Source organism: Nannospalax galili, unplaced genomic scaffold (assembly GCF_000622305.1).
Source record: "Nannospalax galili isolate Female #2095 unplaced genomic scaffold, S.galili_v1.0 scaffold330, whole genome shotgun sequence".
NCBI classification, from domain to species: Eukaryota; Metazoa; Chordata; class Mammalia; order Rodentia; family Spalacidae; genus Nannospalax; species Nannospalax galili.
In genome coordinates this window covers 2,828,551-2,846,219 of record NW_008329640.1, presented here as the reverse complement: position 1 = coordinate 2,846,219, position 17,669 = coordinate 2,828,551, and the positions used below count along the sequence as shown (strand labels likewise).

At 43.3% G+C, this 17,669-nt stretch overlaps 1 protein-coding gene across 3 annotated transcripts in view; it reads right to left on the bottom strand.

Moving 5' to 3' along the window:
* Positions 1 to 17,669, bottom strand: part of Pomt2 (protein O-mannosyltransferase 2) — a 52,766-nt gene that overhangs the window by 28,392 nt on the left and 6,705 nt on the right. For all 3 annotated transcript variants that reach the window (XM_008839999.2, XM_029567002.1, XM_017799881.2), the window contains exons 2-8: positions 15,712 to 15,796; positions 10,881 to 10,985; positions 9,316 to 9,424; positions 6,829 to 6,937; positions 4,474 to 4,633; positions 3,064 to 3,170; positions 2,329 to 2,411 (exon numbers count right to left, since the gene is read on the bottom strand). In XM_008839999.2, the coding sequence (XP_008838221.1) occupies positions 2,329 to 2,411; positions 3,064 to 3,170; positions 4,474 to 4,633; positions 6,829 to 6,937; positions 9,316 to 9,424; positions 10,881 to 10,985; positions 15,712 to 15,796 (758 nt within the window). The remainder of the gene's footprint in view (positions 1 to 2,328; positions 2,412 to 3,063; positions 3,171 to 4,473; positions 4,634 to 6,828; positions 6,938 to 9,315; positions 9,425 to 10,880; positions 10,986 to 15,711; positions 15,797 to 17,669) is intronic.

Below are 17,669 nucleotides of genomic sequence, written 5' to 3'. Positions count from 1 at the left end.
TGTGTGTGTGTGTGTGTGTGTGTGTGTGTGTGTGTAAGTCAGAAGACACCTGTGAAAGTCAATTCTCTCCTTCCACCATGTGGGTCCTGGGAATCAAACTCAGGTTGTCAAGCTTGGTGACAAGCACCTTCACCTGCTGAGCCACCTCACCAGCTTGTTGGCAGACTTTTGAAATAGAATTTTCACTCTATCTTTTTGTACCTTTTGAATCTAATAACATTGGAAATTACTGTTCAATGATATTTCTTTTACTTTGGATTAAATAAAAACACAGTAAGCCACTTCCCCAAGTCCATCCCTCTTTCTGCAGGCTTTAGTTAATAAGAAGCCTCTTTTACTCTGTTCATCTTCTCAATGCCCTGAAGTGAGGCTGCCCCGCATTTACTGTTGCACAGAAACAAGCCTCTCGCTTCAACTATGACACTCTCCCTCCTCCCTCCCCCTCCTCCTCAGTTCATCACCAAAACAGATAGACTACATAAAAGAGTCAAAGGTGGAGGAGGCCTGTGGTCTCGGAAGAGCCCCATCTGAGGGAAATACAGCTTGACACACTAACAAATATAAGACAGTGGGCAAGCATTCCTGCAAAGATATGTCAACATGTGACAGAGGGAGGCCATACCACATAGGACAAATTCTCTACCACAGAACAAATACAAGACAACTTGAAAGCAACAGCTGAGCTGGGTTTTTTTTTTTTTTTTTTTTTTTGTCTTTTTGAAGCAGGGTCTCCCTATAGCCCCAGCTGTCCTGGAACTCACTATGTAGATCAGGCTGGCCTTGAACTCACAGAGATCCGCCTGCCTCTGTCTCCCAAGCGCTGGGACTACAGGCATGCGCCACCACACCACATGGCTTGAGCTGGGTCTTTTAAATAATGAGTAGAAATCTTCTTAACTCTACAGTTTCATTTTTCTAAGTTCTCATCAGGCCCACACCTGTACCCCTGTGCCCCACTGACCACCTTTGCTTCTCGACCCCACACTCCCTCACAGACTGCTCCTCCACAGCCTCTTTCTTCTCAATTTTCTTCCTCTCACATTCTAATAACCTGCTCTGTTCCTCTTCCTAGTTTCCATCCAACCACAGCATCAATTACCTCCTTACTCAGCTGATTCTACCTTTGAAACATCAGTCCTAAGGCCCACTGAACAGATTTCAGCCCCAAACCACCTCTCTAATGTTGAGCTCCCCTTTCCATCCCTCCAAACCAGTGCTCTCTCTTGCTTTCCGATGTCTCATTCCTTCCACAGTCTGCAGAGCCCACTGGGTCCACGCACTATATGAGGCACTCGAGTGACTAAGATGAGCAAGATGCCATCCCTATACACAGGGCCTCAGTGATATCTCTCTCTTCCCATGCCTAGTCCTCCTTGTATACATCCATGGCTGTGTCCCTGACCCCAGCTATAGCCCTGCAATGACTTCCCAGAGGATGTCCCTCTCTCCTAGACATCCTACACTCTTCCAGAGATATTTACTCCCACTGCACAGCATTCCTAGTCCCCTGTCTGCTCAGAGAACTCCATGAGGTCTCCAATACCTTATCTAAGCATCTCAAACTACTGTTTCCAACTTAAGATTAGAGACTCTGCATATAACTTGTGCCTCAGTTTGACCCTGCCTGTGGCTTTGATCACATCAGTGATTCCTTCTGCCTAATATAACCTCTCCTGCCCTCTCTACCTACTCCAAGGCAAGCTCCTTTTGGCATATACCTGGGATCCCCTTGACTGCCTGACAGCATTAACTTCTCACATGTTTTAATCTGCACAGCGTTTCCCTTTTATATACTTGACACATGTGGTCACAGTGCATAAAGGTCCTTTACATCAGACTGTCTCTAGAAGGTGAACTAATTACTACCTGTAAATAAGTGCATACATGGGACTCTCCAAACACTGGTGGGCATCCCCTAACTGTTCCTAGGGAGACTTGCTCTGTCACCAGATTCTCACTGAATGGCCTTCATACAAGTCTGCAAAGGAGAACTTACTCTTTAGGGTCAAAGAGCTTACTACATCTTTCTGTATACTATCCTAACTGACTCTTGCATATTCTTACTGTTAATACTGAGTCTTTCTCCTAGTCTCCCATCTACAGGCTAAAATAACCCAAGTTTAAGACTCATCTTTTCCACTAGGCATGGTGGCACACACCTTTAGTCCCAGCACTTGGGAGGCAGAGGCAGGCAGAGCTCTGTGTTCAAAGCCAGCCTGGCTTACATAGTGAGGTCCAGGCCAGCTGGGTCTAAGACTTGCCTTTTCTAATTCAACACCCAGGAAACCCCTCTGTCATACTGCCTATGTCAAGCCCCAACACACTCACGTTCAGGGATGGAAGCATTGTGAAGGCTGTTCCCTGAAAGCCGGGCTTGAAAGGCAGAACTGAAGAAGCCATCACCAGGACCACTGTGGGGAAAGGAGAAGCAGAAGACTGTCAAGTTAATGGAGTGAAAACTGCCATTTCCCAGAGCCGTCAGTTAGTCTGAAAAAAGGAGAATCAGAGTGGCCAGGTGGTTTCATGAGACAGACATGCATGATAGAGTCTGAGAAACTATCAAATCTCACCTCAGTCACTTACCAGGAGGGTGACTTGGGCAAGGTTCCTAACCTTGTTTAAACTAAGTTCTTCATTTATAAATAGGGGATTTTAAAAAGCCAAAATAATTCACAAATGATGACAGAAAAATGAGATAATGTACACAACTTGCTAAATCCAGGTCCTGGCACATAGCAGCTACTCATTAAATGAGAGCTGTTGCTGTTGGTGTACTTGTTATCAGTACCTCTGGCCATACAGCACACCCTGTATCCATCCTTGCAAAAAGCAAAGAACTCTGATTAGCAGTAAGGGGCATTTTGGTATTAGGAAATTCTTCACCTCCTTCAAGTCAGTGTGCTGGTCTTAAGAGATAAAGAAGAGAGAACAAAAGGCAAGGAAAGCAGGAGAGAGTTCCCCACTTCATCCTAATCTCAGGCATAGGAAATCACATGGCCTACCCACAGGCTTAGGAGTCAGAGAAAGACCAGAAGCGAGAGGTGGGAAAGGCTCTGGCTGTACCTTTTATTCAGCACCATGATATGAACAGCAAAAATGGTCACATAGAGGAGCAGAGGCAGCACTATGAGGCACAGGATGCGAGCAGTCAGGTGCTTCCCCACAGTCACCTGCAAAGAGAAGCCAGCACAGGCAGAGGCAATATGAAGCCTCATTGATCTTATGGAATACATCACCAAGAAAATGGCCCACCAGAAAGAATAGTTACAGAAACCCTACACCTTTCTGTAACAGCCCCCAACACACACACACACACACACACACACACACACACACACACACACACACACACACACACACACACAGAGGAGGGGATTAACTTGGGCCAGTTCTCTGCTGCTTCTCCAGGCTCCAAACCCAGGACTATGGACATGGTATGACTGCTGCTCACCAGTGCCCTCCAGTCTCACTGAACTTCCTGCAGTTTCCCAGTACACCCCCTACTGACTGTGTCAGCCCCGTATCATATAGCCAACTGTTCCCAGCCTTAACCTCAGGCCTCAGCTTCTTCCCAGGGGCGTCCCTGGGATACCTGAGCCTGGGCCAGTGCCTCCTCTCTGCTCTCACAGCACCTGTTAAAAGGACTTTAATACCCCCTCCCACTCCCTCTCCTCCTCTCCCCACAACCTCTCCATGTACTCCAGAGGGCAGGGATCATGCTGTATTCACGTATATTCCCAACATTTTGCACTTAGTGAATGGTCCCCATATATTTTCTGAATGAATAAATACTTTGGGAATTTAGTAGTTGAGGCCTGGAGCCAGCCTACCCCAGGCTTGAGTCATAGGTCTCTCTCTTCCTACTTGTAATACCTACAGAACCTTGGGAAAGTTGTTACCACTCTAGATCTCAACTTCCTCATTTGTAAAATCAGGGCAATAACCACCCACCTCATAGGACTGTCAGATGGGTAAATGAGATAATGAAGGCAAACCATTTTGCACAGCACCTGGCACTGAATCAGCCCTTGATTAATAATATCATAATAAACCTAACAGCCTTTACTGGCTTTCAAATGTGGAAACCCTGGGTCAAGAAAGGAAATGTGAGTTCAGAAGTTCAGAATCATCCTACTCCTTTGACCTATAAGCCCTTGTGCCCACAGTGGACTTGGCATGAGTCCAGCAGGACAGAATCCCCTGGCTGGATAGTTTGTAGAACATTTAAAAGAAATTACAGGGGGAAAAAAAGAGAAAGAACTGCAAGATTGTTGTTCCATTTACTCCCTTTATACCTCGCCAGCCCCTCATTTCCTGATATCCTGCTATCTACAGAGGACAGCTGAGTCCAGCCCAGCCAGGGTCCACAACGCAGAACACAGCTACTCCCTCCACCTATGGCAGAGGCAGAGAAAGGTTCCTGCTGAGTAGCACTAGAAACAAAGACATTTCCACAAGCACTTGAGTTCTTACCAGTGAAAGACTGAGGTCTCCAAACAAGTGCCAGAGGTCTGAAATGGTGTTCAACCCCACTTGTAGGATGATAAAGAGGCCAACAAACTTGACCCCTAAAGCACCAGCGAGACTGATGCCCGTCAGGCTGAGCCAGAACCACCATGGGGCAGAGAAAGGCCTGGAAACCAATGGAACACAAAGTTCAGTTTGGCAGCTAGGACCAAACTGGAAATGAAGAACAGCAGTAGGACTCAGAGGGGGTGTGCTGTGCCCAGGGCCTTGAGGGTCCTTAACACTCCATGGCATGATTCCATGGAGGATGTGCTCTGTGAGGGCCCTGAAACTACAGACAGGCTAGTGGAAGAGGGACTAGCATATTGTTCTGGAGATAGGCTATGCACAGGGCTTCCTACATAGGAGACAAGGCGGGCAAAAGGAAAAGGAAAACCAGAAAAGTCCTCTGGATGCAATCGGACTTCTCCTTTGTATCTCCTCTGGAGCTGCCCAAGCCAGCATTTACCGAATGCTCACTATGCATCAGGCACCATTCCAAGGACTATGCATAGATGATCTCTTCTAACCCTCATCACACCCCATGAGGTAGAGCCTATTACCCTCTTTTTTTTTTTAAGTTTTTATTTATTATTTTTACTTTATGTGTATGTGTGTATTGCCTGCATGTAGGTAAGTGCACCCGTGTATTACCCTCTTTTTACAGACAAGAAAATTGAGGCACAATGAGGCACACTCAGCAGGTGATGGAGACAGCTCTAAGCAAGGTCAATGTTCCTAATCAGTTTGCGGTATCAACAGCACACAGCAACACCACAGCCAATTTCCTGGTGATCTGGCTGCTTTCCCTGCTGGAATGAATGCTCCTTAAAGTTCTGTTCCTCTGTCCCTCTAGCTCCTAGCATGGTACCTGGTACCATGAAATGGCAGATGGGGCTGGAGATGTAGCTCCCTGACAGAGGCTTGTCAAGCATGTATGAGGTCCTGAGTTCAATCCCCAGCACCAAAAAAGAAAGAAAAAACAAAAAGCAAACAAACAAACAACAACAACAACAAAAAAGCAAAAACCCACACACAAAAAAACAAAAAAATGGATGTAGAAGTAGAAGAACATAATCCCTGTGATGGCTAATCCTGGGTGTCAACTTGACTGGATCTGGGATTAACTAAAATGAGAGAGATCTTCTTGATTGGATCATCTGAAGCTGGAAGACACACCCTAAATGTGGGTGTTACCTTCTGATGGCAGACAGTATAAAAGGCCATGGCAGAGGAGAATGCCTGGCTTCTTGCTGCTTGCCTTCTCTCTCGCTGGTGAGTTCATCTTGCTGCTGTAGACTGAAGACTAGCTGATCTTTTGGAATTCATCAGACCTTCAGCGCCAGATTGGGACTACTGAGACATCCAGCCTCGTGGACTGAGGGACTACGGATTCTCAGCCTCTCCAGTGCCATTGTTGGACTACTCAGACTCTATCCTGTGAGCTAAGCTGATAAATCTCTATACATATATATTCATTCTACCAGTTCTGTTTCTTTGGAGAACACTGACTAATACAATCCCTAAACAACAGTAAGCCAGTAGTCATTGGCTGGGAAAGGGTGGTGGATTAGCATAATATGGGTTAAAAAAAAAACAACTTTAAAACATTGCTTTTTGGAGCAGCCTAGGATATACAAGCTCTTTTGAATTTTGAATACAATAAATGACCTACTCTACTCTCAGAGGCAGGAGGACACCTAGAAAGTAGAAATATTCTGGAAGTGGAACAGACTCCAGATCAGCTTTAGAACTGACCAGGGACTGAAGAATCCTCTCGGCTGCTGTGGACCACTCAGCATAAGGTCACTATTGGATGCAAGCCTTGAGGCAGGGAGACAAATAGTTCTGAAGCAACATCTATACTGGTGTCTTCCCCTCTAGGATGAAGAACATGAAGGCCAACATGTCCCTGAGCTCCTAACCAGCACTGGTGCTGAGGGCAGCTTATATGTCATAGGTGAGGAGAAAGCACTAGGACCCTTCCATAATATCCATAAACTCCTACTACCCAATTGTACACCCATTTTAAACATAGTAACACCATTCTTGAAAAAGACAACTGACATTTTCTTAGTCTTAGGTAAAGCAAAACTAAAAGTACCTAAATAAAACATTTTAAAATCTATTTTTCACTCTCTAAAAAAAAATGAAAAGTATGTTTCTCTTATTAAACTCAGCATTCAGTAAGTAAATAAACTCAGCATTCAGCATGAAGGTAAGTCCTGCAGGCACCCACTCTGGCCCTGGTCCTGGCCACAATCAAACTTCTGGGGCCACCACAGCTTCTGACCCTTACCACCCAAAGATAGTATTTCTGACCTGTCAGCGCAGGAGTTGTACTTGACCATGCTCAGCATGGCAGCCATGATGAAGAACATCAGGATGGGGTCAAGGAGGATGTACTGGGACAGAGTGAGGCATCCCGTGTCTGAAAAACAAGAGCTCACTGGTCAAAATGCAGCATGACAAGAGATCTCTGAAAACCAAACACTCTAGCAGTAGGAAATGGTTCCCTTGGTGAATTGCACACAAGCTTCTGGCCACTCACAACTAGGTGGCTAAATCTACTAGGTGGGTGGATCCCAGTGAGGAGAAGAACTGAGCTTTGGGCATAACAGAGCCCATTGATGAGAAGTACTTATGCTGCCTCAGGGCCCTCAGTCCCAAAGAGACCCAGACCATTCACTCAGAGCAGTCCTGAGACTACTTTCTCATTTCTCCCATCAAAAAGAATCCACCTGATCACGGAAACTAAATTGTGTGATTGTTATCTTTGTATATAACATCTTTGTTAGGGGTTGATTTCCTATACAGGTACCAGTCAATATATTTTTTTTAAGACAGGGTCTCATTTTGTAGCCCTGGCTGGCCTGGGAACACCCTATACAGACCAGACTGGCCTCAAACTCACAGAGCTTTGCCTGTCTCTAGCTTCTGTCTCCTGAATGCTGAGATTAAAGGTGTGTACTACCACCCAGCCAGAATAATTCTTTTAAAGCTTAAGTTATATCATATTCCTGCTTAAACTTGCTAATGTCCTCTCATTTCACTCAAACTAATAATTTCTCATGATGGCTGTCAAATACTGCTCGGCCTCCCTACCTATCCAAACTCAAGTCCTGACATAATCCACTTTATTCACTGTACCCTTGCTGTACCAACCTTCTGTTGTTCCTTGAGACCAGTAAACCCTGCACCAGGATTACTACACAGGCTGTTCTCTCTACCTGAATACTCTTCCCTTAGAACTCTGATTGATCCTCTGTTTCACTCAGGCCTCTGCTCAACACTATCTGATCAGGGAGTTCTTCCCTGCCTACCCTACCTAAACTAGTATTGATCCCTACCACGCTTTATGTTTGACCTTGTGCTTACTGCTTAGGATTCCCTACTAGAGGGCCGAGAGATGGCTCAGCAGGTAGGGATGTTTGCTGCAAAGCCTGGTGACCTGAGCTCAATCCCTGGGATCCACTTGGTGGAAGGAGAGGACCAATTCCTACAAGTTGTCATCCTTACCCCAACATGTGTGCCATGACAAGCACACATGTGTCCACACACATACACACAACATAATTTAAATGCTTAAAAAAGATTTTAAAGGTGCTCTATTACAGACTTAAATAATGTACTTGCTTATTTGTCTGCCCTTCTACAGGGTACATTCCATGAGGGCAGTGTCTCATCAGTGTATCCTATGAGGCCTCAAAAAGTGGCCTGGCCCAGGATAGGTGCCTAGGAAATAGGTGCTAAATGAAAAAAGAAGTGACTGAATATGAATAACCAAAGAGAAAATTTAAAGTACAAGGAAAAAGCCACTGGTCCACTATAGAGAATCCTATAATCTTGCACAATATTTACCAAAGCAAAACAACATGCCTGTCTGAACAAACCCCCAAAATACCTACCTAGATTAGTCTGGACTTCTTTGAATGTAAAGCACCATAAGGTTATGTATTCACTTTGAGAAGACTAGAGCTAGCCACAAGACCAGCGTCTACAGTCACTCCTCATTTATCCACTGAGGATCCACAGAGTCTATTGCTATCTCCTGTTCTCAGCTACTTCTGGGCCATTGGCCTTCTCATCAATTGTAATAAGTTTAGGGAATGCAAACTACTTTCAATATTAATCTAAGAGAAGCAAAATTAAAATTGTAAGCTTCCCTTAAACATAAATACACACAAATATGCAAATCTTATTATCCATTCCAAGCTTAAATGCAAATAACTTAGAGAGAATCTGTTTCTAAGGATTACCTTTGCCAACTCCTCCAAGAGAGAATATAAAGGGGCCTGAGGAGATAGCATGAAGAACAGGGTTCATATCTCCAGAACCCACATAAAAGCTGGGCAGGGCTGGCAGCCACCTGTAATACCAACACTCAGGAGGCAGAGACAAGGGATCCCAGGGTAAGCTGGGTTGCTAACCTAGCTAGAATTAGTAAGTTCTGTTTCAGTGACTCTGTCTCATAAATAAAGTGGAGAGCAACTGAGGAAGACACCTGTCAATTTTAGACACACTTGTACATGTGCATACCCCCACATATGTCCACACACATACATACACATAAATACACCCACGTACGTAACACACATATACTCCCCTAAAAGAATACAAAGCCTTGCTACACAGAAGTATTTATACCTTTAAATATTACTAGTTAATGAGATCAGAAATGCATTCTATCCAATCCTGAAGTTAATTAAGAATTGGACCCATAGATGTGACCTTTGAATGTGTTGATTTCCAACCACCCTCATGGTATGGCAGTCCATTTCCCAAAACACAAGGGCTAGGACAACTTACCAAAGGTGAGAAGGGCAGCAGAGAGCAGTGCTGCTGGGAAGGACTTGGACAGATCCAGTACAATGAGGTAGGCAAAAGGGATCAGCCAGGAACCCAGGAAGGCACAGAACTATGGAAGGAAGAGAAGACTTGTCAAATAACTCCTGATGCGGAAAATCAGTATCTAAGATGGAGGACCCTGACCAAGGCATGACCTAGACGCTTTGAAATCAACCAGAGCAAAGAAGGGCAGTGTCAGTGAAGAGTCCCATCAAGCAGTAGGTATGTACAGGACATCCCTTAGAGCCTGAACTTGTACACAGGCATGAACCAGTGAGTTACCAGAAAGGCAAACAGGCTGCCACATCACTGACAGCTATCTGTCTCAGCTTCTGCACAATGGGAAAAGCCAGTTTGTGCCTCACAGGTTTACTATGAAGACTGAATGAGTTAAGTTTATTAACATAGAAAGTACTTAACCATCATCAATTTCTAGCATAAAACTACCGGTAAGAGACAGACTCCTTTGAGGAATCTTAGTATTTTAGGGAATTCTACTGTTATTCTTGTAAAATTTCCTCTGGCTCTTTTCTTTAGGCATACCAGGAACCACCCTTTAATCACATGATGTATTTTGATTTGAGAAAAAAGATTATTTGACATTCAGTAGCTGGAGGTTTTCGGTTTTGCTTTTTTAAAAATCAGCCCTCTTCCATCTCCCTTTTCTGACCATCAGCAGTAAAGAGACAAGGCCAGCATAATGGAAAAGTTTCCCATTTGCAAACAGTCACTTTGTAAACAGGAAGTAATGTGCCCAAGTGTGAAAGGGAATGAATGAAACTATTTTGTTCTTTTCAATTTCCATAGCAAGTCCATGTATTTGATTATGTATAATATGCAGTGTTCAAGAGTCCCTAGGAAGATAAAGAATCATTTAAGAATATGAACTTGAGGGGTGGAGACAGTCCTTGTTTCATATGGCATGACAGAACTGTGCAAACCACCCAATGATTAGCCCAAATAAGTGCACAGCCACCTCTCTAACTTGTGAATGTAATCTGCTCCAAGAGTTCCAAGCTGGAGGTTGGCTTCTACAGGTTTCATTAGGAAGTTCCTAGAGAGTTGAATGCTTATGCTCTGCCATGTTCCATTAAGCTGACATTGACAATTAGGATATGGAGGGACTGGAACAGGCATACAACCTCCCTTAAAGTAAGACTTACGTGTGCCCTACTTCCTTCATGTATAAAGAAGTAGGAACCTGGAGGCAATGTGGGGATGCCATAATCTTAAGGAAAGCTGGCAGAGGCAAGCAATCCCAAGTACAGGCTGACATCTCCCATGGGCTAGGCACAAGTGGCAGTATGTACATCTCCCAAGCAACCTCTGTGCTATCTGTGGCCTTTCCTTCCTGCCTTCCAAACTCACTCCAGATTTCTACACTTTATGGGGTGTCTAGCACCATTCCCCATTCCCCATTCCCCATTCCCCAGAAGTCCTTATCTACAGTGGCTGCTTCCAACTGTAATGTTTCCGCCTGGGTGCAGCTCTGGCTTAGGCAGTCTGTATAAGTCAGGAAGCCTTACTCCTCTCATCCCCATGTAGCTGTGATGCTCATACTTGTCCCCAGGCTTCTGGAACAAAAAGGTGCCATCATATCCACTCAGGTAGCCAGCAAGACCGATCAGCATCTGAGAAGAGAAGATGAACAGACAAAACCTTTAGGAAAAGGTTCACTGTCCCCGGTCCTTCCCTCTAGCTGCATTTAGAGCCTTCAGCTTCCCTTGACAAGGAGCCACAGAAGTGGCCAGTGTGACATATTCTCCTGCAGCTGTTGCAGAGTAAAGAACATTTTGTCTAAAGAGCTTGTTGCTAAACAAATCCTCTCTTGTGTCAAGGCTAAGTTCCTGGAAATAGTGCAGACTGAACACGTAGGGAAGCAAACACCCCATCCTTTGAAGGGCAGGGTCAGTGAGGGGCTCTCACATGCAGCCTTCTTTCATTTGTTATGAAATGAAACATGACAGCTCCTGGAGGAGGTCATGGGCAGACGCTGACTTCTTGGGAGATTGGTCTACTACTGAAAGGAACATGAGACTCCAAATCACAATGAAGAGGGAGGAAGGTGATCAAGAAGCCACATACCAGGAATAAGGAGGGAAAAAAATGACAAAGAGACTGCAAAATCAGAGGTATCTCCCCAGGGAGGAAGGGGGGAGAAAGTTTCCCTTTCTACAACATGGAACTTCAATGATACCTACTCTACCAGACTGCTCTGAGCTTCCACAAGTCAAGGAACAACTGCCTGTCTCTCTATTATTATACAAGCTCTCTCTCTATATCCTTTCCTACAGGAATCGTGTCCCCAGTCCATGCTCATATTTTCTGGACCAACCTGACACAGACCACTGCCCTCACTTCCCCTACCCATGCCTTTACCCCAAGGACTACTTGCTCCAGGCCCACTTCCTCACTTTGCCCCAACAAATTACTGCTGAAGATCAGTCTTCAACTAGGAATAAAGGCTTTAGTGAATGCCAGGACTAATCTATTAGTCTTCTCAGTGGGATTTGTTTTTATTTTTTATTTGAATTAGTTTTATTTAAGAATTTCCAACAATGACAACTCTTACAAAATCACCCAAGAACCTGGGTGTGGTTTAATCCCAGCACTCTAGAGGCAGGCAGGTCTCTGTGAGATTGAGGCCAGCCTGACCTACATAGTGAGTTCCAGGTCAGCTGGGGTTACAGAGAAACCCTGTCTCAAAAAGACCAAAAAAAAAATGCAAACCCACAGGGCTGGAGAGATGGCTCAGCAGATAAGGGCACAGACTGCTTTTGCAGAGAACCCAGGTTCAATTCCCAGCACTCACATAGTGGCTAACAACCATCCATAACTCCAGTTCCAGGGGAATCTGACGCCCTCTTCTGACCTCCGAGGGCACTGTGAGACAGGGGTACACTTACATACATGGAGGCAATACACTCATACACATAAAATAAAATAAATATTTAAAAATAAAAAGAGGGGCTAGAGAGATGGGTAAGCAGTTAAGAGCACTGACTGCTCTTGCAGAGGACCTGGGTTCGATTTCCAGCACCCACATGGTGTCTACGAACCGTCCTTAACTCCAGTTCCAAGGGAATCCGAAGCCCTCTTCTGACCTCTGCAGCACTGCATGACACAGGTGCACTCACATACATGCAGGTAATACACTCGTACACATAAAATAAAAATAATAAACAAAAGATTAAAAAAAAAATAAAAACACAGGCTGGAGAGATGGCTCAGCGGTTGTTCTTGCAGAAGACCCAGGTTCGAATCCCAGCACCCACATGGCAGCTAACAACTGTCTGTAACTCCAGTTCCAGGGGATCCCCTTCTGCAGGCATTGCATGACACAGGTGCACTTACCTACGTGTAGGCAATACACACACACACATAAAAATAATAATAAAACATTTGAGAAAAAAATAAAAAACAAAAAGACATCCAACTGCAGCAAATATTAACAACAAAATCACTTTTGCAAGTGGGTCAATACAAAACAAGCATTCAGTGTCTAGTCATGTCCAGTTCCCACTCCACTAATAGTCAATGGAATAAAGAAGGAAGCCCATTTCTCCCATTCACTGTCCAAAAGGGACAGCACTTAATTGACTCATGGAATGCAGAGATGGCTTCTGCTACTTCTGCTGAATTCACACATCCACCATGAAACAAAGGACATAAACTGTGCTCTTTCTCTTCTCAAATTACCCTTTCTTGTTCTCAATTCTAAATATTGTAGTATACCCACACATGCATTTGTTCACATATAAACATGTATACATTATTGGCTAGGAACTTCATATGAAGGAAAACATGAGGGGTTTTTTTGGGTTTTTTTTTTGTTTTTTTAACTTTCTGAGATTGGGTGACCTTACTTAGTAGTATACATTCTAGGTCCATCTATTTTGCTGTGACTTTTGTGATTTCATTTTTCATTAGAGCTGAGTAATATTTCATTTAATATATGTGCCAGATTTTCATTATCCATTCATCTGTTGATAGACAATTAAGTTGGCTCCATTCCTTGCTATGGTGAATAGAGCAGCAGTAAACACAGGGGTACAAATATCTCTATGGTAAGGTATGGAGTTCTCTGGGTATATGCCCAGGAGTGAGACAGCTGGGTCACATGGTAGCTCTATTTTTAGTTTTTTGAGGAACTTCCAAACTGATTTCCATAATAACTGTACTAATTTGCATTCCCACTAGCAGTAAATAAAGGTTCCTCTTTTCCACATCCTCTCTAAACAATTTTTGATAATATTTTGATTGAGGTAAGGTGGTATCTCAAAGTGGTTTTAATTTGCATTTCCCTTATGACTAGAGAAGTTGAATACTTTAAAATAGTTGTTGGGGGGTTGGAGAGATGGCCCAGTGGTTAGGAGCACTGTTTTTGCAGAGGACTCAGATTCTATTCCCAGCACCCACATGGCAGCTAACAACCATCTGTAACTCCAATTCCAGGGGACACCTTCTTCTGACCTCTGCAGACATTGCACAACATGGGTGCACTCACACGCATGCAGGCAATACACTCAAAACACATAAAATAAAAAATAAAAAAATATTTTTAAATAAATAAATAAAGCAGTTGTTGGTCATTTGTTTTTCTTTTTCTCAAAACTAATTTGTTGACCCATTTGTTGACTGGTAATTTTATTTCCTTAGTATTTTACTTTGGCAATTCTTTCTATGTTCTGGATATTAGCATCTCCCATTGTGCAAATTATCTGTGCACTCTGGGCAGAAACTTTTAACTTCCGTGTAGTCCCATGTGTTGGTACTTGGGCTAGTTCCTGTGCTACTCATGTTCTGGTCTCGAAGTTCTTCCACCAATGTCCTGAGAATACTCCCTATATTTTCATCTAGGAATTTCACGGTTTAAATTAAGGTCTTTGATCCATTTGAATTGATTTTGTACAAGGTGAAAGTTGATTCTAGATGATGGAAAGAACTTCCATGCTCCTGCACTGGCAAACATCAACATTGTGAAAATGACAATACTACCAAAATTAATCTACAGATTTAATGCAATATCTATCAAAATTTCAATGTCATTATTCAAAGAACTAGAAAACAATCCAAGAATTCATATGAACCCATAAAAGACAACAAGTAGCCAAAGCAATCCTATGGAGTAAGAACACAGCTAGAGGCAACACAATACTTGATCTCATACTATACCAGAGCTATAGTGATAAACACAGCCTGGTGCTGGCACAAAGACAGACAGGTAGACCAACAGGGCAGAAACGAGGACCACATGAACAGAAAAAGCTGTGCCCATCTGTAGTGGTTTGAATGAGAATATCCCCCACAGGCTCCAAGTATTTGAGCACTTTGTCTCCAGTTGGTGGTGCTGTTTTGGGAGGTCTTAGAAGGTGTGGCCATGCTAGAGGAAACATGTCACTGGGGGTGGGCTTAAGCCTTGACAGGTCTCCAGTCACTCTCTGCTTCTTGTGCCTGCTTGAAGATGTGAGCACTTAGTTTCTGTTCCTACTCCAACTACCTCTGCTGCCATGCCTCCCCACCATGGTGGACTCTTGCCCCTTTGGAACTGTAAGCTAAAAAAACTCTTCCTTCTGTAAGTTCCCTTGGTCAGTGTTTCTATTACAGCAATAGGAAAAGTAACTAATATATCACTTAATTTTCTGATAAAGGATGCAAAAAACACACACTGGAAAAAAGACGGCCTAGTCAATATATGATGGTGGAAAAACTAGATTTCCACTGCATAAGAATGAAATTTGATTCACAACTTTCATCTTGTACAAAAACTAATTTGAAATGGAGTGTTTGCTTTTAAAAGAATAAACTGTAATTGGTGGAATTCTCAATTGTCAAACATATGAGAGGAATAGGTCAATGTGTGTATTAGAAGTCAGGAGGAGAGAAGTTCAGCTTTGTGAGAACACTCAGCTCCTCTAAGCTATTCTTCTTTCATGTAGTATATTCTATCTCTATTCTCTTTCTCAAAACTGAGGGGAAAGTTCACATAATATAAAATTCATGGTTTTAAAAGCATAATTAGTGGTCTTGAGTATAATCATAAGGCTGTACAATAATCACTATTATGTAATTCTGAACATTTCATTGTCCCAAGAAGAAATCTCCTCATATCAGAACAGCAGTCTTCTTTAAGGGTGAATAATATTCCACTGTATGGACATACCACATTTGTTTATCCTTTCATCAGTTGATGGATGTTTGTCTCCATTTCTGAGCTGAGAAGACCCCTAAAACCACCAAGGATTTTCTGTCAAAGAATTGCAAGGAAATTCTGAAGTCTAAGAATTAGTCAAAAGCTAACACTTGGCACAAGCCATCTGCCCAGATAAGAAATCTGTTGATTACCACACTGCTTACCTTTCCCAGAGGTGGGTGCACATCAAAGAAAAAGGTACGGTTGATATAGTAACTTCCCATTTTCCCAAAGTGAGTCTCATCCCAACTAAAGGAAAAATAGAAAGTCTTAATAAACCACAGTTAAAATTACAGTTAAAACCAAAGACCATGAGTTTCAAAAGTTAATATGTAAGTTGTCTTAAAAATAAAAACTTTTGACACAGTGGTTTGAGGAGCGAGATATTAAGCTACTAACCTAGATTTCAACAAATGAGAAAGGTTAACAAATATTTACCAACTAGTTACCATAAATTTAAGTTAAATATAGTCTTATTCTGTATCTGTTTTAAAGCGGCAGCATTTTCTTGTAACATGGAAAGGTTTACTGTAGAGATTTCTTCTGCGTCTAGAAACCTCTAACTCTGAGATGGTGTTCGAATATACATTAGAATATATATTACTATCAGAATGTATATTAGAATATATATTACTAATCAGAGAGTCTATAATGCAAGATTGGCACAGTAGAATTTGACTTTGCTCATCGCCCCTGACCATGGTCTGACTGACCCAGCTGTAATGAACCAGCCATATACAAAAGCTGAATTTCCTTACTAAGAGTATATCTAACCCCTATGCTCATCTCATGTTCTTTGCAAGTAAATAAGTGAATCTTGCTAGCTTTCCAACACATGTGAAGTCTTGTTCCGCCATATAACCACATAAGCCTTTTTATTCCCTGCATGAAGCCTTTAACAAGGCAGCTACGCCATCCAGCAGGGCCTGGCTATTTGATACTTTCTTCCTGCAGCTCAAAAGGGTTGCTTTCCAGTGACTATGCCCAGGCCAACTTCCATAACAGCCATTATCTCCCTGCCACATACTCATGCTTTCCCCCAAGATGTGCAGGTCTTTATTATTTAAACTCAGTGGGCCCAGCAGATGGGCAGAAGACTAAACCGACTGCATCTGCTGAGGACACTGACTGACCCAAGGTTAGGACAGTGGCGTGGTAACATAGAAGAGTTAGTTTCAGGGCAGTGTAGCAAAACAGACAGCAGGAAGAGAGCATTCTCAGCTCCATCACTTACTAATAGCAAGACTGACAAAACCACTCTGTCCAATCCTCTCTTCTTATCTACACAATGGAGAGTTCTAGCATTTGCCGAGCCCCGCTCCCAGGGAGGCACTGGGGCTCAACTTCAGAAAGGAACTTTGTAGATGTAGAAGTACTACACACGCTGGTGACCAAACTGCCCAACATTTGCCATTAGTTTTGAAGCTTGTCTGGTGACAGGCTGACAAAGGGACATAAGATTTTTACTTCTAAAGTTTCTCAAGTACAATCAGTAGTAACATATGCATTTCCTCTTGACTTTTACTGCTCCTATCAGGAAACAGTTCTCCATGGCTTGCTTAGGCCCCTATAGCCCTTGCAGGGTACGCCCAGCATGCAAGGTTCCAACCCATCTGTACCATTTCTCATGGTTGTTTGCTGTAAACAGCCCTGGGGAAGAGCTGCTGTATCACTCCAGGAGAGAACAGCCTGCAGTAAAACAGCACATTCCTGGGCTGTGATGCAGCCTACTGTGGAGCAAGCATTCATCCGCACCCATGCACTGCGGTGGGCACTGCACTGGGCTCCAGGGAAAAAGGAAAAAGGAACCGATGCCCATATCTGATGTTCCTGTATGCCATGAGACTAGAAGACTTTGTCTTCTGCTGGCATCCATAAAGCAGCAGTAGGTTGACCTCTTAGTTTGCAAGTAAGCAAAAAATACATCTAAGACCCTATAGGTGTGGGGCACAAGCATGGGTTGACAAACCTAGCTTTCTGAAAAAGGACAAAGGTCCTCAAGGGCTGAGTGGAGAAGACAAACTGAAACATGGTGGCAAATTTTCTCACACAAGTATGAAGTGGTAGGCAATCAAGCAGCAATAGTCCCCACTGTCCCACCCATTAAAGAAGCAAAATGAAG